The sequence below is a fragment of the Sus scrofa genome, chromosome 1 (assembly GCF_054392235.1).
Source record: "Sus scrofa isolate SSC_HxYL_T2T_F1_AM1 chromosome 1, Sscrofa_HxYL_maternal_Yorkshire_Landrace_v2.0, whole genome shotgun sequence".
In the NCBI taxonomy this organism is placed as follows: Eukaryota; Metazoa; Chordata; class Mammalia; order Artiodactyla; family Suidae; genus Sus; species Sus scrofa.
The window spans coordinates 32530219-32549819 of NC_139383.1; the positions used below are offsets into that span (position 1 = coordinate 32530219).

Here is a 19601-nt window from a genome sequence, read left to right on the forward strand (position 1 = left end):
AGCTAACACCAAAGCTTAAAAAGTGAATTATGTTTTTCGACAAGGTTTAAATATTCATGCCTGACAACTGCAGTGTCCCAAAGCTTACGGAGAAGAGGATTTGAAAGCGCGAGATCAGTGTAGGCTCCAGCTTGGTGGCCCTGTCATAGTGTGGGGAGTTGATTGAGTTTGACAAGCTTTTGTCTTATGACCTATTAAAATGCAGCGTCTGCAGCCTGTGCATTTATCCTGTGCAGTTAACCTTGGTGGATTTGCCGTTAGCTTATTTGGGAAAAGCCTCCCGAACCGCTGTTGTTTTTTAGCTATAGAATTTTGAGTTTGATGCACACAGAAATAGTATTAGACTGGTTGTAGATGACCATTTGATACCAAGTGAGTTTTCAGATGGGGCTGGATAAGGATCCTGCGCAGAAGGTACTTGTGAGCTGAACTCAGAAAAAGTATCCTCCCTCTTGTCTGTTGCTGACCAGGGGAGATTTTTGATGTTACCTTTGCTCTGTTTGTGCCTGGTTATGATGCCATTGGAAGAAATTGCTCATGAGAGTATTTTCCTTCTCTACAGGACATTATATTTAATGATGATGGCCCAAGTCTATCTCACCCCAACATTAGGTACGTCACAAAAGACATTTATTGAGAAGCCACCAGATGAGTGCCCTGGGAACACGCAGTTACTCATCTGCACCAAAGCTTCCCCCCTTCTCGTGAGCCTAGGGAAGAGGTGGGGACAGGAAGCATGACATCCTCGTGCTGGACAAGCCAGTTTGATTCCTGCTTTTCCCTGTAAATGAGGAGGAAGCAGCTGACCAAGATTGGAGATGTTTATGTGTGACCAGCTTAGGAATTTAATAAGAATCTTCCCATTCTGTTCTACTTTCCTTTGAAAACATTTCCTCAACTTTCAAAGAAATCTGTTCCAAGTTCCCTGTTCCAACTCCTCCAGCAGAAAATTAGGAATCATCTTTTTTGGCTTGCTTGCATAGGCACCAATAATATTGTTAGCAAAAGCCTACTTTTTGTGAGGAGGAAAAGGATATAAAAAGCTAGCAAGTTTTCGGATAGGGTTTGTTTTCCTTTCTTTTTTTTTTTTTTTTTTTTCAGTGGATGCTAGATATACTTCTTAAAAGATGTCTGGTTGCTCTAAAAGCTTAGATTTTGAGCTTTTTCTGCTTTGGAGAGCAGCCTGTAGAGGGTAAGTGGTGGATTGGTAAAGTATGCTGAATTAGAGGCTTGTGGAAGTCAATTTCTTTGAGGATACGGAGACAATCTTAAACCTCATACACCAGAAAATCATTTTTATTTTAGGCTGTCTTAATGCTACTGCTGAGCTAGAATAGACTGGAAGGCTTTTGCACCCAGACTGTTCATTTTGTGAGACCAGGGCAAGATGACAAGCTCACTTGTGGCAGTGTGGCATTTTGGTTGTCTCCAAGGAAGTAGACCAGTCATGCTTTGTTTACTTAATGCATAAGATATTTTAATGCATAAGTATTGTCCTCCTAATTACATATTCAAGTGCTTCAGTTTGTGCAAACTTCTCAGTGAAAACTTTGTCTCCATAGGTGTACCTCTATACCTCGTCTGCCCATTGTCATCTGCCATTGCCCATAATCACTGCTGTCACTCTTCTCTTTGCTTTCCTATTTTCTTTATGTGTATATAGGCAAACATGTGTATGTGTATTCATATATTTATAGCTCCCACACACTTTGTGTTCCACCCACCAGGGAATAGCATATCATATGTGCCCGCAGAATCTTTTTTGTAATTTAGAGATACTTCTGTAATGACTGGAAACCTTCCTGCTTTTATTTCTTTGTAGCTGCATAGTATTCTGTCCTGTGAATGTAATATAATGTCACCTGTCAATGGACATTGATCCTTTGCATTGCAAGCAATGTTATAGTGAGCCATCCCTACATTATTTTACATATGGTCAAATGTATTCCCACAGCAGAATAACTGGTTTCGAATGTGTTCACATCTGGAATTTTGATAGCTGTTGGCAAATTGACATCCATTGGATCGGTACCAATTTATTCTTTTACTGGCAATTATAAGAGAATGCCTCTGTTCCCATAGTCTTGCTCAATGATTACATGATTAAGCTTTTGGATTTTTCCATTCTAAATTTTTAGCTTTTATTTATTTCTCTGTGAGTATGGTGAGCATCTTTTTTTCATGGGTGTTCACATGTCCGTTGTCTCTTCTTCGCTCTTTCCTTCCTCTTTTCTCCTCTTCTCTCTTTCCTGTACTTATTTTTTTAGCCCCCTTTTTCCCTGTGGTGGGGGGAGGGGTTGATCAGCCTAGCCATCTTAATTGTTTTAGGGCTTTGAATTGAGGAAATCTATAATTAGGACTACTGTATTTGCCTTTTTATTCAGCTTACTTCAGTTTTGGTAGAGAGCAAATGTTTCTAGCAAATACAATTGAGAATGGGAATTAAGTGCTCCTCAAAAAGCATGATGTTGGAAGTTGCTGTGGGGCATGGTGGGTTAAGGATCTGGTGTTGCTGCAGCCGTGGTGCGGATTTGATCCCTGGCCTGAGGAATTTCCACATGCTGCAGGTGCAGCGAAAAAAGAAAGCAAAATATATAATATAAAATAAAATAATGGTAATTCCGATTTGTATTTTATGAGTGTTTAACCAACATTTCCCATGTGTTACTTCCTGTAGAGATGACAATGGTATTTTTAAATAAAACTATCAGCTTTTCAAACTAGTAGCAATTTCTGAATCTAAATTACCAAAATTTCTGAATTAGTGATGAGAACTTTGAATATTGCTACCTCTGTCCCCCACTAGGCTGAGAGTAGGATTCTTTTAATTTTCCTTGCTGTGCTGGCAGCACATGGAAGTTCCCATGCCAGGGACTGAATCTGAGCTACAGCTGTGACCTATGCCACAGCTGCAGCAATACTGGATCCTCAACCTGCTGCATTGGGCTGGGGATTGAACCTCACACAACACCCAGATCCTTAACCCACTGCACCACAGCAGGAACTCTGAGAGTAGGATTCATTCATTTGTATTGGTGATTTCTGGTACATCTGCTTTGAAAGTACTCAAGAAACATTGGTTTTGAAAGAAGGGGCTAAGATAGTGATGTAACCCACATCCCGAAAGTAGGTGAAACTTATTAGGGGCTCAATTAGAACATGTTGTTTAGGATCGTAAACCACCAAATGGTAGTAATAGTTGATTGATATTTGCTTTTCAACTGATAGTGGACTTTAAGGAATTGTCGTAGGTGCTGGTTCTACAACAGTGGAGTTGTTCGGAATTGGTGGCAGGATTGACTGAAGTCTCTGGAACTGGACAGCCTGGGTTTGAATCCTGGCTCTTCATGGTCGTGTGGCACTGCCCATGTTATTTATCCTCTTTTATTTATTTATTTTTTTTGTGCCCACTTTCACAGCATGTGGAAGTTTCCAGGCTAGGGGTAGAACTTGTGCCACAGTGGTGACACCTGCACCACTGCAGTGACACAGCCAGATTATCTGCTTTTTACTTCTTCATCTGTACCACGAGAATACTTTTAGTTCCTACCTGAAAGTATTGTGAGTATTGAAGGAATTGCTGCATGCAAAGTCTCTAGAACAGTGTTCAACCAATACCTGTATTATCATTCGGTATTATTATTTCTGTTCTCACTGTTAATATGGCTATCATTAGTGAACAAACGGATATAGTCCCTTCTTTTACAGAATTCCCATACGGTGACAGTGGCCCACCATTTACTTATTTATTTGTTTTCTTTAGGGCCGCACTCGCTGCATATGGAGGTTCCCAGGCAAGGGATCAAATCAGAGCTGTAGTTGCTGGCCACCACCATAGCCACAGCAATGTGGGATCTGAGCTGCGTCTGCGACCTACACCACAGCTCATGGCTAACACCTGATCCTTAATGCACTGAACAAGGCCCGGGATCAAACCTGTGTCCTCATGGATTGTAGTCAGGTTCGTTACTGCTGAGCCATGATGGAAACTCTGGCCCACCATTTGTTATGAACTTATTATGTGCCAGGCACTTTATGTAGAGCATCCACTTTAATCCTTAGAGCCACCCAGTGGTTGTGTATTAATATCCCCATTTTGCTTATGAGGAAACTGAGACTTGGCAAAAGGCTAAACAACTTGTCCATGGTTACGTGGCTAGTCTGAGACAGAGCCGGAATTCTAATCCTGGTCTAATCTGTTTAGTTCCCAGAGTTGATCTCCAAACCATCATATGTTATTTTATCCAAAGATGAGTTGGCCTCCCACACAAAGACTGTAGCTCCAGCTTTGGCCTTTACAAAAGTTAGGCCCCCATCTGAGAGAAGGAATTTGAGCAAATGCAGTTCATCAAAAATTCTGAGCATACAACCCACTGTGTGTAGTTGATTGATGAAGAGCCAGCAGTGTTCTGGATGTCTCCCTCACCTTGATGAATGTGTGCTGTTGGAAGGCCCCATATGACAGGTTTACGTGCATTTTGATTATGAGAATAATGTGCACGATTAGGATCCTTAATGATTTATGCACAGCCTCTGTATCCTGAGCTCCAGGAAAGGGTATCTGTTTCTAGAATGTCCTCGGTTGCTTGTGGAGAAGACTTGCCTGGCACAGATATCTTTCTTGACATGATTCTTAATGAGAGCAGCAGGGATTTGCTTTGAACAGTAAGATTGTTACACTTATCTTGGGTGTTATTAGGGTAGGGTACTGCTTTGATTTTCATATACCCCCTCTCCAATATAGAAAGAAAGGGAATCTTTTTCTTTGAACTCTAAGATAGTTTGTTTCATTTTTATTTAGAGTTGTTAGAATGAAGAATTAATGGTTTATCTCACTAATGTTAACTCAGAGACAAAGTTTTTAAAAGTCGAGCACCTGGAAAAAATGGGACATTTTGACAACCATGGCTCTTAGGCTTGAGGGCCATAAAACCCAGTGGGGGAGGGATCATTACCTGAGATGGTTCTTTATGTGCTCCCAGTTTCTTAGGACTTATTTTCTAATGCTTGTCTCAATACGCAGAGGCTAATAGTGGTTGCAAATAACTCAACCTCCGGCTTAATTGTTCAACCTATAGAGGATATATTATTTCACATAATGGGATGCTCAAACGCAGGGCCTGGCCGTATGTCGCCTGTGTAGTGGGCTGGTCCTCTTCTCTGTGATTCTCTCGCTAGTGCCCTCTGCTGTATGTCACTTTGTCCTCAGGCCTTCTCCCCTCATGGATTATTCAAGATGGCAATAGCATTTCTTTTTTCTTTTTTTTGTCTTTTTAGGACCGTGCCCACAACATATGGAAGTTCCCAGGCTAGGGATCAAATCAGAGCTGCAGCTGCTGGCCTACACCACAGCTCACTGCAACGCCGAATCCTTAGCCCACAGAGCAAGGCCAGGGATGGAACCCACATCCTCATGGATACCAGTAGGGCTTGTAACCCTCTGAGCCACAACGGGAACTCCGTCAATAGCATTTCTGAAAGTCACAGATACAATGTTCAGAGGCAGAAGAGGAGCCTTCTCTTCCTGTGACTCTTGGTAGAAGGAAGAATGTTTTCCCAGGAGCCTGCGAACAGACTCTCTACATAGAGTCTCCTTGGCCAGGGGAAGGGGGACCGCCATGTTTGCCTGAGACCAGTAGACCATGACCTTGTGGCCTGACCTGGAGCCAGCCTCTGTGGGCACCTGTGTGGAAAAGAGAGAGAAGCTGAACAAAATTCAAGTTCTGTTAAAAAGTAGAAAGGGTGCAGGAAATATATGCTCTGAATGTAACTTAATCCCGCCTAGACTTGAATTAGCAAGGGGCTGCAGTTCATATCTTTTGTATATGTGGGCTTAATTTAAACCAGATGTTTGCTTATATCTTTATAGAAATACTTCTGTCTCTCTTATACATCCTTTATCCCTTTAAAAGAAACCAAACAAGTGATTTAATGTGTTAAGGTAAAGCACATTATATAAGGTGGGCAGAATTGACTTATTTTACTTTTAAATAATTTTTTTAGCATTGACTTATTTTATAAAATAACTCTTGTTTGTCCTCACCATATAGATAATTTAAACTAACAAATAGTCCCTTTGGAATGTAGCTGTACTTATTTGGATATAGGATGTCATATTTTCTAGACCTTTTGACACTTAAGAAAAATAAACCTACAAGGGAGAGGAATTATTTGCAGTCTGCTCTGTCTGCCTGTTTTTGTTATTCCTTCTCCCTCTCCAGATATTTCTTTTTCCTCTTTCCTCCTTCTCTTCCCCCTTTAAAAAACATGTTGGCTATTATTTGAGAAGCATCACTCTTACTACTTGCTAAGTAGAGTTAGTTGGCTGCTAAATCATGCTTTTTTGGGGGTTGCTCTTTTGTTTTTCTCCCATCTTATCCTTTAAGGGATGATAGTGGGGGTATTAAGAGACCTTTTCTTGGGATACAGGCTGTTTGGGGAGGTAAAATAAGCAAGTGATTGTGGGTATTAGCAAGTGCTCCACATATCCTCTGTGCAGTCACAACAGTGGATGAAAACAAGATTTGTCAGACCCAGAAAATGGCCAAATTGGCACTGTGCGCATGTTGCCCATATTTTTTCAGTGTGTTACTTGGTGCACAGTTTTGCTTTTGTCTTTCTCAAAGTCCAAAGGAAAGCCTCTCTCCTACCTTACCGTCATTGCCTCTTTCCCCATTTTAGAAGTCTTGAGTCCCCTAGTGAATGGATTGAGCTCTGCTGCTAGAAATCAAAGACTTCCTATTGCTGGTCATCTCCGCAGAGGATGGAAGCCCCTCAGCCGGCAGCAGCAACCACCCTGTTCCCTGCACTGGGATTTGACTAACAGTGAGGGCTCTTAGAGTAGGGCTGGTTCTCTCAAGGTTTTAACAGGAAACATCTGGACTCAATAATTAGCATGAACTTCTTGCTTGAAGTTCTTTGTATGAATGTCTAGAGTGTTATCTTTTTGCTTTGCTTTGCTTGCTGTTGTGCTCTGATGGAGGGCCAGTGTTTTCAGTAGCATAACGTGATGTGATAGGTAATTTAGGCTAGTGGTAGAAACAGTACCTTGGAATTTATCTGTGGGTTTGTTTGTTTTTTGTTTTTGTTTTTGGTCTTTTTAGAGCTGCACTTGCGGCATATTCCATTTCCCAGGTCGAATCAGAGCTACAGCTGCCAGCCTATGCCACAGCAACACCAGATCCGAGCTGCACCTATGACCTTCCCCACAGTTCACAGCAACGTTGGCTCCTTAACCCACTGAGCGAGGCCAGGGATCGAACCTGTGTCCTCATGGATACTGGTTGGGTTCGCTAACCCCTGAGCTACAGCAGGAACTCCTTATCTCCTTTCTTAATCATAAGAAAAAAGAATAGTTTCACATAACACAGCCCCTTACCTAACTAGTGCTGATCCTCTGTTGATGATGGTTTTCTGCTTGGTTGTGTGTGAAGCGATGCATGCTTTTTCTCATGGAGCTGTTACAATAATGAACACTTTTATCGACCCAGATGGAGCATGCCAACATGGTAATTGTGTCAAAACCACATGCCTGTCTAATGGGCTGCCTGTTCACAGCAGTGTTCTTTTTGGTTGCTGATAAGTAGAAAGGTCTTTACTTAATATGTTATATAACTGTACTAATGATGGATTTTAGGTATTTGTAATTAAAGTTTAGTGGAATGTGCATTGCTCGAGTCTGGGAAGCTGTGGTTCTCTCTGGTTTTGGCTTCACCCACCTGACTTTGTGATCTCAGGCCAATCCAGTCTTTTCAAGCCTCAGTTTCCTTGTTGAGAAGATAAAATGAGAGTTTCAGACCAGATGATTTCACTGCATGCATTCAGTAAATATTTAGCTGGTGCCCCGTATGTGCCAGTTTAGATGCTGGGAACATAGCAGTGAAAAAAAAAGAAAGATTCTAAGATCCCAGCCCTCAGGGGGCTTTCATTTGAGTGGAGGGGCTTGTGTTCTACTGCTGGAGTTTCCATTTTGGTGGGCCTTTTTGTATTTAAAGGCTTATCCACATTTGAAACTGAGCATTACAGGCATGATAATTATGGTGAATGGATGTGCTGTAATCATGTTTTCTTGGTGGTGGTGATTTGTTCAAGAAACCATTTTATCAACAAAGAAGGTAATGTTTAGGTTTGAGCTTTGTTGCTCTCTTGAAACTTCAAGGATGTAGTTATTTACATAAATTATACCCACCCTTATTGTTGAATATTTACAATCCAAGTAACCATTTGCATTCTATTTTATCTTGTAATTTCCCTTTGGATGGGCAGTACTGCTCAGCTCGGCAGTTCTTAGAACTGAGAAGTCTTGCGCATACAGCCATGATTGAGGAGGCCTGCATTTTAAGGCTTAGTTGTGCAGTTTATCTGTGCTGTTCTGCTCTGTAGTAGCTCTCTTTCTTTAGTTTTGATCCATCAGCTCCGTTTTGAGAACATGGCCATGTGATAACCTTCAAATACGACTTTCTGTGTGATGGGAACTCATCTGTAAATTTCTTATTTGGGGGAGGGACAGGGCTTATTTTTAGCAAATCACAGAATAGATTCATGGGTTCAGTAGTCATTTTGACAGACTGGCATGAATCACTGAGGATTGAGCCAAGGGTTCCAGTTGTTTCCATCTTTCCTACGCAGTGTGGACTTGTGACTGCATTATGAAATACAGGTGTACACAGTTGTGTGGTCCTCCATTCAGTGGCCTTGGACAAACCCTTTAACTTCTACTCTTCTGTTTACTACCACAAAATGGGGATAATACCTACCCTGCAGAATGCTTTGAGGAGCAGAAACTCTGTGTGTGATGTCTGACACAGTAAGCAGTGACCGATCTATCTTATGATTAAAACATAAATGTTAACGCTTTTAACATAGTAGTGACACTTTAGTTTTATATTTCATTGCTTTTAGAATATTTTGACCCCCCAAACCGTCTCCAGATTGTCTTCTTCCAGCCAAAGAAATTAGCTGCCAATTACCATGGTCAGCTCAGACAAGCGTGCGGCACTATTGTTTTTAATTTTTACCAGAGCATTGATTCAACTCTCAGAATGTAATTAGAGACTCTGTACTGATAGTAAGCTTTGGTCATTTCGTGATTAATTAAGTTCCACTTAATTGGTACATGGAAAATGGTACCTTAAAGAGGGGAGAAAAGGTTTTCTGTACAATATGGAGCCGGTTCAAGTACTCATCAGGGTCTTATTGGAAGATACGGTTTTTTGTTTTTTTTTTTTTTCCTTTTTAGGGCTGTGCCCATGGCATATGGAGGTTTCCAGGCTAGGTCTTGAATTGGAGCTACAGCTGCCGGCCTACACCACAGCCACAGCCACACCAGATCCAAGCCGCCTCTGGGACCTACACCACAGCTCACAGCCAGGGATTGAACCCACAACCTCATGGTTACTAGTTGGATTCTTTTCCTGTGAGCCACACTGGGAACTCCGGAAGATACGATTTTGAATTTTAAGTGCGTAAGAATGAGATGTAAAACTGGGCATGTGTTTCCTTTCCTGTCGCATCGCCCTCAAGGACATTACTGTCCCCTGATCTTCCTGTCTTACTTGATGTTTCTTCTCACCCTTGTGCCTTTTCCCTCTGCCTGGCCCTTAAATGTCGGTGGTGATAAGCGTTCTCTTCAGGACCCTCTAAGCCCTAACTGCACTTCTTCTCTAGGTGGTGTCAGTATCATTTGTGCTTTTAGTTGTCACCCATATGATCACAACTCTCAGATCTCTATCTTTGTACCTGGGGCCTCCATTCAAGACCTCTGTACAAAGTGGCCAGTTAGACACCTCCACAACCTTCTCAGTCACAATGAATTAAAAATCAAGTTTATTTATGTTGGCCACACCTTTTTTTCCATGGATGGTTCTGCCATCACCCTCATCTTTCGGAACCTGGGACTTTTCCAGCACTCTTTCTTCTCTTTGACTTGCCGTTTTTAGGAGATAGCACGTCATGTCCAGTTTTTTCTTTAGCGTTGGGTTCATTTCTTATCCGGTTCTTCACTGCTTCTGCCATAGTACAGACCATTCATTATCTTCTTATGGCTGAACTAGAGAATCAGCCTCCTGGATGTCTTTCTGTTTCATTCTTTTCTGTCATCCTATGCTTTACAGAAAAGTTGGGCTATCTGAAATGTGAATCTGATTACATTACTTAAAGAGCTCATGTGACTTCTTGTCTTAAAGTCAACCACCAGACTTTTCTTAGTATGACACTCCAAACCTTGGATGTTCTGGCTTCTGCCTACTTCCTACCTATCATCACCAATTCACCTCACCCCTTGCACCCCCACTCACGAGCCCCCACTTTATGTATATAGTGTGTTATTGTTCAGTACTTGTTTCCCACAGGAGGAATATTCTCATGTTTCTGCACACTTGCCTATGCCTGGCACATGCTTCCCATTTTAACTCTTTTGCCTGAATAATGGATACTCATTATGTTAAAGCAACTCAAATGTCAACTTTTGCAGAAAGGTTTGCCTCCTGATGACTCTTTTTTCCTAATTTGGGTTAAGTATTTGTCCTGTGCTTTTTTTTTTTTTTTTTTTTTTTTTTGCTATGCCCATAGAATGTAAAGGTTCCTAGGGCAGGGATGGAACCTATGCCACAGCAGTGACCCAAGACACACTAGTGACAATGCTGGATTCTTAACCTGCTACACCACAAGAGAACTCTTCTCATGTGGTTTAGATTTTCATTTCCCTAATGATTAACAATGTCCAGCATCATTTCAAGTGCTTTTTGGTCATTTCTTATTTGGAGAAATACCTGCTCAAATCTTTTGCATATTAAATATTTTTTGGGGGGGTGGGGCACAGCATTGTAAATCAACTATACTTGGATAAAAAGACTAGAAAATGTTTTTGGTCTTTACTGTTGTAAGAGTTCTTTGTATATTCTGGGTATTTTATCAGATATGTGCTATTTTGAGAAACAAGTGTAGTACTGATATATGCTGTAACATGAATGAACCTTGGAAAAAAGTATGCTAAGTGAAAATGCTATGTGTTGTATGATTCCATTTATTTGAAATGTCAAGTAGGCAAATCTGTATAGCTGGAAGTAGTTTAGTGATTTCTATGGACTGCAGAAAGGGGAGGATGGAGAGTTAACTATTAATGGTACAGGGTTTCTTGTTGGGACAATGAAATATTCTAGGATTAGATGGTGGTGATGGTTGCCCAACTGTTTGAAATACTTGGAGCCATTAACGGTATAGATTAAAAGTGTAAATTTTATGGTATATGAATTATATTTCAATAAAGCTGAAAAAGAAAGCAAGCATAGTTTATTTTTTGAACCTTTCAAGTTTGTACAGCTTTTAACGATAGCTGAGAAACTTCCTTCTGGCCAAGGTTGCTGGCCTTTGAGTGCTTTTGTTATTGACAAGAGAGGAGAGACTGTACTGTGCCTGCTGTCCCTGCCTATTGTTTTTTATTTAAATTTTTTTCCATTTTTTTAAATTGAAGTATAAGTTACAGGTGTACAACATAATGATTCACAGTTTTTAAGGTTATATATTCCATTAATAGTTATTATAAGATACTGGCTATATTCTTTGTGCTGTCTAGTGCATCATCGTAGCTCCTTTATTTTATACATAGTAGCTTATCCCTCTTAATCCCTTGTCTCTATCTTGCACCTCCTTTTTCTTCCTCCCCTCAGGGGGAACCACCGGTTGTTTTCTATATCTGTGAGTCTTTTTTTTTTAATTTACTAATTTATTTTTCAGATTCCAAATATAAGTGATGTCATACTGTATTTATCTCTATTTGACTTACTTTACTTAGCATAATACCCTCTAAGTCTATCTATATGTTGTTACAAATGGCAAACTTTCATTCTTTCTTTATGGCTGAGTAATATTCCACACACCACCTCTTCTTTATCCATTCATCTGCTGAATAGACACTTAGGTGGTTTCTGTGAATTGGCTGTTGTAAATAAATGTGACTATCAACACCGCAATGCAGGTATCTTTTCAAATTAGTGTCTCTCTCTCTCTCTCTTTTTTTTTTTTTCCAGGAATGAAATTTGTGGGTCATATAGTAGCTCTGCTTTTAGTGTTTGGAGAAACCCCCTCATGCTGTTTTCCACAGTGGCTGCACTAATTCATATTCCTACCAAGAGTGTACAAGTGTTCCCTTTTCTCCACATCTTCACCAGCATTGGTTATTTGTGTTCTTTTTGATGATAGCTATTCTGGCAGATGTGAGGTGGTATCTCATTGTGGTTTTAATTTGCATTTCTCTGATTAATGATGTTGAGCATCTTTTTCATGTGCTTGCCTATGTCATTTGTGCTGCTTTACCTCAGAAGTCCCTTTTGTGTAAAATTTAGACACTTGGCTGCTTTCAGATTTAAATTTTGTTTTCATTAGTTGTGATGGGATTGTTTATAATGTGCATTTTACCCCCACCCCTGTGATATCCTCATTTGGTTCAGATTAGAGGCTCTAGATATTTTTTTCATATAATAGCATATACCAAGGAAACTGTGTATGAGGCTGGGTGGGATGGAGGTTTGGAGTTGTGATTATAGTTTTAGTACCTTTCTTAGAAGACTGACCTTTGCATAGGAATAGATAGTGAATTGAGGAATTTAAAAAAGAAGACTTTTTTGTTCCAAATTTAATTTTCTTACAAATAAAATATATTTTTCTATGACCTAGAATTTTTGTAGCTTTTTTTTTAATATATAAAATCACAATGTAATGTGTCTCAGAATTTGCTAGCATTAGCAGTAACATTTTTATATTAGAGAATAAGGAATACCGCATATAGAGAAAAGTAATTTTCCTTAAAAATTGAAACTTTGAGGTGAATTATTATTTATAGCCAGATGAAATCAAACAAAAGCAATCACTCTTTCTAGAGCATTTGATAATTTGAGGTTTTATCTGTACAGAATCAGAATTAGTTCTATTGTGATGCTAGTTTTGGTTCTTTGATTCTGAGAGAATTCTCAACATTGAGGGTAGCAATCTCCATCTTCTCTTGTGCTTATGAACTGTCTTTTTCTAAATCTATTTTCTCCCTGCCATCTCTCTGCAGTTCCCCCCTCCCCCTTCCTTCCCCTGCCCCTTGCCTCCAAATTAAAACTGGGAGAATTTGTAAAACAACCTTTGGTGATTTGTTTTGTTCGTAGAATAAGCTGTGACCATGACTACTGAAGTTGGCTCCGCGTCCGAGGTGAAGAAGGAATCTGACCAGTTAGGAGCAGATGCAACCAAGGAGAAACCGAAAGAAGTAGCAGAAAATCAGCAGAACCAGTCCTCTGATCCAGAGGAGGAAAAGGGTTCCGAGTCGTCTCCTCCAGCTGAAAGCCAAAGTAGTTCACGCCCCCAGAAGAAAGAGAGAGATCCATCTGGGAGCAGGGGCATTTCTCGGTTCATACCCCCGTGGCTTAAGAAACAGAAGTCCTACACCTTAGTCGTGGCCAAAGATGGAGGAGATAAAAAAGAACCTACCCAAGCTGTTGTGGAAGAGCAGATTTTGGCTAAGGAGGAATCTCTTCCTGAAGAAGGAAAGCAGGCCAAGGGTGATGCTGCGGAAATGGCTCTGCAGAAACAACAGCAGATTAAGGTTGATGTCAAGGAAGAGAAACCTCCAGTGAGCAGTCTGGAGATGCAGGTATGTCTGCAAAATGATTGTCTGGAAATGAAAGCTCGATGGCCTAACCATGTCAACAAAAAGGATTTGTTTGTTTTGCATCATTTCCAGATGTCTTGTATTCAGATACTGCTTTGGCTTACTGTACGTGGAATATGGGACTCGGAGGGTCTACCACAGCCTTCCTCTGTTACAACTTTCCAAAATGATAAAAGAAAGAAAAAAAAATCCCTAAGTAGGCAGATCATGAGAATTCATATCCATTCCATTTAGGGTTAGACAGATACTTTCAGAATCCTGCCTTTTAAATAATAGGCACTTCTGTGTCTTTTTTTTCATATTCTTTTCTGTTATGCTTTGTCACAGATTATAGTTCCCTGTGCTATACAGTAGGACCTTGTAGTTTATCCATTCTATGTATAATAGTTTGTATCTGCTAATCCCAAACTCCCAATCCCGCCCTCATTTCTCCTCCCCCTTGGCAATCACAAGTCTGTTCTGTGTCTGTGAGTCTATTTCATAGATAAGTTCATTTGTGTCATATTTTAGATTCCACATCTAAGTGATATATGATACTCATCTTTGACTGACTTCACTTAGTATGAGAATGTCTAGGTCCATCCACGTTGCTGCAGATGGCATTGTATCTTTTTTATGGCCGAGTAGTGGTCCATTGTATTCGTGCGTGTGTGTGTGTGCATGCGTGTGTACACACCACATCTTTATCCAGAGATCTGTCAGTGGATGATTTGGTTGTCTTCATGTTTTGGCTATTGTAAATTGTGCTGTTGTGAACATTGAGGTGCTTGTATCTTCTTTGAATTGTAGTTTTCTCTGGATATATGCCCAGGAGTGGGAATGCTGGACCATATGGCAACTCTGTTTTTAGATTAGAAATACTCTTCTCCATACTGTCGTCCATAGTGGCTGCACCAGTTTACATCCCACCAATGGTGTGGGAAAGTTCCCTTTTCTCCAACCCTTCTTCAGCATTTGTTATTTTGTAGATTTTTTTTAATGATGGCCATTCTGACTGGTGTGAGATGGTATCTTATTAGAAAAATGCAAATCGAAACAAAAATAATTAGTGATGCTATGTATCTTTTCATGTGTTTCTTGGCCATCTGTATGTCTTCTTTAAAGAAATGTCTATTTAGGTTTCTTGCTCATTTTTTGATTGAGTTTTTTTTTTTTTTTTTTTTTTTTTTGTTATTGAGTTGAGTGAGCTGTTTGCGTATTTTGGAAATTAGACCCTTGTCAGCCACATCATTTGCCGATACTTTCTCCCAGAGCGTAGGTCGTTTTTTCATTTTGTTTATGGTTTTGTACTTTTATATCTTAGATTTGATTTATTTTGAGTCGGTAAGAAGAAGTAATTTTCTATGTTTGTGCATTTTGGTTGCCTAATGAAGCCTAAGTTTTGCTATGGCATGAAATTGTAATTAGAAATTTATTTATTTACTTATGTACTTATTTAGAGATGATTTAAATTATAGTTGCTGGGGTGTAATTCTTTTTACTTATTTAATGCCAAAATTGCCAAATTGGCAAAATGAGAAAATTGGCAGTGGTATGTGGGGTGAAGAAGGTGTGGGGAGCTATCTTTTCTAGCAAAATTTTGAGGTTTTTTAAAATCTTAGGTCTGCATGTTTAGTTCTTACTAAAATTTCTCTTTTTAATGTGTTGTCTTTTGCAGATTGGTCAACTTTAGTATGAACTTAATTTCTTTTTCCTCAACAGCCTGTTGAAGAAGTAAGTAAGGAGAGAGAAGAGGAGAAGGGAAAGGAAATACAGGAGGACACACTGGATGAAGCAGCAAAAAGGGAGACAAAAGAGGTGCAGACCAATGAGCTAAAGGCAGAGAAGGCCTCTCAGAAAGCCACCAAGAAGACCAAGACTGTTCAGTGTAAAGTGACCCTCCTGGATGGCACCGAGTATAGCTGTGACCTGGAGGTGAGACAGGACACTGGCTCAAGAGCTTCTTGATGAGTAGAGTGACAGTGGAAGTACTGTCTGCTGTCATTCGTGGCACAGTGAATATATTCTTGTGTTCCTATCAACTACTTTGTCACACTTGTGCGTTAAAATGTAAGACCCATAGAAGAGGCTCATCATTTCCATTAGAAACAATAGTCTCTGACCCTTAAGGGTGAGCAGGGCTGATATTCTCACAGACTGCACTGGTCACATGCATTGGCTGGTGTCTGCTCTGGGTGGGCATTACATAGTTTGAATATTACCCATGACCATCAGTGTTGCACCTGAGGAGAAACGTTGCCCTAAATTGAAATGTCAGAGTGAGGAAATTTCATCAGTTTAAGCCCAAGTGTTTTCATCCCAAGATAGGTAATGATTTAAAATCTAGCTCATGTATTTAGTTTCCTTTAATAAAAAACACTCTCAATTTGCAAAGCATATAATTGATTAGCACTGATGCTGACCGAAGCCAATGTAATTTCTTGAAAGCATTTACTTAATGCCTTAGAATTTTATGACAATGAGTTTGTTGCCTTTTGTAGCTAAATTACTTTATTTACATGGCATATACTGGTATCTAAGGTTTATTACTGAGGAGCTATGTGAAGAGGTTTGAGTGGATTATCTCATGAAATACTAAGGAGACTCTGTAGGAGGTAGGTATTATGAGAGATGTTCCCAGTCTTACAACCGAGGGATTGTAAGGCTTAGGTTAAGTAATTCACCTAATCTTTCATAGGTAGGTAGTGGTTGAGCTAGGATTCCAGCCCCAGCGGTTTGACGGGGGAGGTTGTAAACTTGACCACTAAACTGAGTGCTTCATGGTCCTTATCTTTATCTTTGTAATAGTTATATAGAACTTTGTTTTACCCATGTAGTTATAATTCTGATATTTCGGTTGTTTTTAAAAAAAGGAATGACCAAAGATAAAGATCCTTAAAGCTCTCATAGAGAGAGGAGGAGAGAGAGAATAAAACTGTATGTCTCAGTAGTAGGGGTAGAGACAATAAGGAAACAATAGAGTAGTCTTCTGAATTTGACTCAGTTACATTGTATTTGACCTCATGTCCTTTTTTTCTTGCCTATCCTGAAAGTTGGGGAGTTTAGATTTTTGGAACCAACTTGATAACTTTTTATGTGAACTTGAGTCATTTACTTAATCTCTGGGACAAACTGTGGCCTAGAAATTGACTTCATCTTTAGACTATAGGACTACTTAATCTAGAAGGCCCCTGTCATCTCTGATGTTCTTTATATCACCAGACCTCATGGTTGAACAATGTGCTTTAGGGTTTAAATCTATCTTTATCCAGTCTTTTTCAAACAGACCTGATACATTTAAAAATAGAAAAATACGCAAATAATAGGGGAGTTGTATATGTGCCATAAAAATTTTAATCACATCATCATTTAGCCATGTGTTTTAGATATTTTTTAAAAGAAATAAAACATTAAACATAACTGCTGAGGCGTTAGCTCCCCTCTCTCTGCTCTTACTTGTCTTTTTAATATGTGTGAACCTACTTTATTCATTTTAACTGCTTTAATAGTATTCCTTTAAATGACTAACAATGTATCCATTTCGCCCCCGGCACACAATTTCTTTTAAATAGTATAACAATCAGTGTTTCAGTGAACATTATGGTATCTGTTTCCTTGTTTTTTCATGCAGTAATTTCTTCAGGATAGACACCCAGGAATGGAATTGCTGGGCTGATAAGATGCACTTTTACTTCTTCAGTTTACCCAGATATTGGCAAAGCAATCTCCAAAGGGTTATGCCAATTAAATTGCAACCAGCAATCACTACTTGATTCTTCCTACATTATAATCAATACTTTTTGGTATTGATTTATTTCATCCTCTCATAATGGTGTGACATACCATCTTAAAATTTTGATTAGCATTTATTTGATCACCCTCAACTTTTACAGATCATGCTGCAATAACAAATAGCCTCCAAATCTTCTGGACTTAGAGTAGTAGTGGTTTATTCCTTGCTCATGTTACATACTCTTGGGGGTTGGCTGTGGGCCCTGCTCCGTGTCTTCTTGACTGTTGGACCAAGACTAAAGGTGAGAAATGCTGGGCTCACAGTAGAGGGAAAAGGAAAAATGGAAGAACCACACTGTGGCTCTTGAATCTTCTGCTTGGAAGTGGTATATACCACTTTCACTTACATCTCAAGCAAGTCATGAGGTTAAGGCAGTAGGTGAGCAAGTATGGTCCTCCCATGGGAAGAGCATGGAAAATAACTGAAAATGTGGAAGCAACCCTACACATTACGACTTGTGAGGCTAAGCACCTTTATGTTTTGTTTCGGTTTCTAGGATTGCTGTAGGATTTTTAAAAAATAGACAAGGATATTCTTTTCCTAGTTTAAGACTAAACTAGAAATTTTCCTGAATAAGTGGTAAAAGGTGAATAGGTAGTAAATTTTATCTAGAGTATTTCCTGCATAAACTGAGGAACAGAGGTTTTTGTAATCTTAGTGTAATTTACATTAATATTTTCCAATGTTAACTCGTCTTTGAATATCTAATATACTACTGGTTCATGATTTGGCATTGATTTTGTACTTTTAAATCTATGGTTATTTTTAATTTTATCAAATTGTCTATCAGATTTTGTTGTCTGGGTTATATACTAGCCTTATAAAGTTGCTTCCATTATAATATTCTCTGGAAAAAGATTGAATTAATTAGGGATTACTATTCTTTGGAGATCTGGTAGAACTTGCCTATAACACTCTTGGGCTAGTGACCTTTTTGTGGGAAGAATAAGGTTGGTAGGCTTTTTTTAAGTCATTGATTTTTCTTTTTTTTCCTTTTCCTTTTTTAGTTTTTATTTTTTAAAAAAATTTTAGGGAGTTCCCATCATGGCTCAGTGGTTAATGAATCTGCCTAGGAACCATGAGGTTGTGGGTTTGATCCCTGGCCTGGCTCAGTGGGTTAAGGATCTGGCATTGCCATGAGCAGTGGTGTAGGTCACAGATGCGGCTCGGATCCTGTGTTGTTGTGGCTCTGGCATAGGCTGGTGGCTGCAGCTCCGACTCAACCCCTAGCCTGGGAACCTCCATATGCCGCGGGAGTGGCCCTAGAAAAAGGCGAAAAGACAAAAAAAAAAAATTTATTGGGGTATAGTTGATGAATTGATTTTCTAGTAGCCTGTTTTTGGTTTTTCTTGAATCAATTTTAGTAATTCAAATTTTTAGTGGAAACTGTCCATTTCATCTAATTTGACACATCTATTTGTATGAGGTTTTTCATAGTATTTCCATCTTGACTTTGATTTTGACTTCTTTTTTATTTCTTGGGTTATTGCTTTTTCTTGCTCATTCTTACTGTAGAGTTAACCATTTTAACCTTTTCTTTCAAAGAAACAGCTTGGTTTTGCTTGTTTTCTCTTTTGTAACATTCTGTTCTTTATTTTTTTCTTTGGGGTTATTTTTTTCCAGATTTTTAGTTGAATATTTCAGTATTTGAAAAAAATAAATGCGTGCTTCATGGCTCTTAATTTTCCCTTCATGTACCTCTTGTTGAATGCACAGGTTTCGAAATCCCGTGCTTTTGTTTTTTGGGGTTTTTTGTTTGTTTGTTTGGTCATGTCCGAGACATGAAAGTTCTTAGGCCAAGAGTTTCTTTTTAGTTCCATATACTTATGCGTTGTAAAATTTGAGGCTGGGTTATTAGATGCCTGCTAGTTCGAAATTGTATATTTTTGGACTCCCCCTTTTTACCATCATTTGATACCCTAAAATTTATTTGATGTTAATATTACCATACTAGCTTTATTTTGCTTAGGATTTGTCTGAACTTTCATTTTTAGGGCCATACCTGTAGCATATGGAACTTCTCAGACCAGCCATCGAACTGTGGCTACAGTTGCCGGCCTACACCACAGGCACAGCAACGCCGAATACTTAACCCACTGAGTGAGGCCAGGGATTGAACCTGCTTCCTCGTGGATACCAGTTGGGTTCGTTACTGCCCAACCACAAGGGGAACTCCCT

The 19601-nt window shown here is 39.4% G+C and overlaps 1 protein-coding gene across 50 annotated transcripts in view; it reads left to right on the forward strand.

The window, feature by feature from the left end:
• The window catches only part of EPB41L2 (erythrocyte membrane protein band 4.1 like 2), a 212002-nt gene that overhangs the window by 88392 nt on the left and 104009 nt on the right, over positions 1-19601 (forward strand). For all 50 annotated transcript variants that reach the window (XM_084956262.1, XM_084956332.1, XM_084956305.1 and 47 more), the window contains exons 2-3: positions 13149-13633; positions 15353-15565. In XM_084956262.1, coding sequence (XP_084812388.1) covers positions 13163-13633; positions 15353-15565 — 684 coding nt within the window. In that variant the 5' untranslated portion in view covers positions 13149-13162. The remainder of the gene's footprint in view (positions 1-13148; positions 13634-15352; positions 15566-19601) is intronic.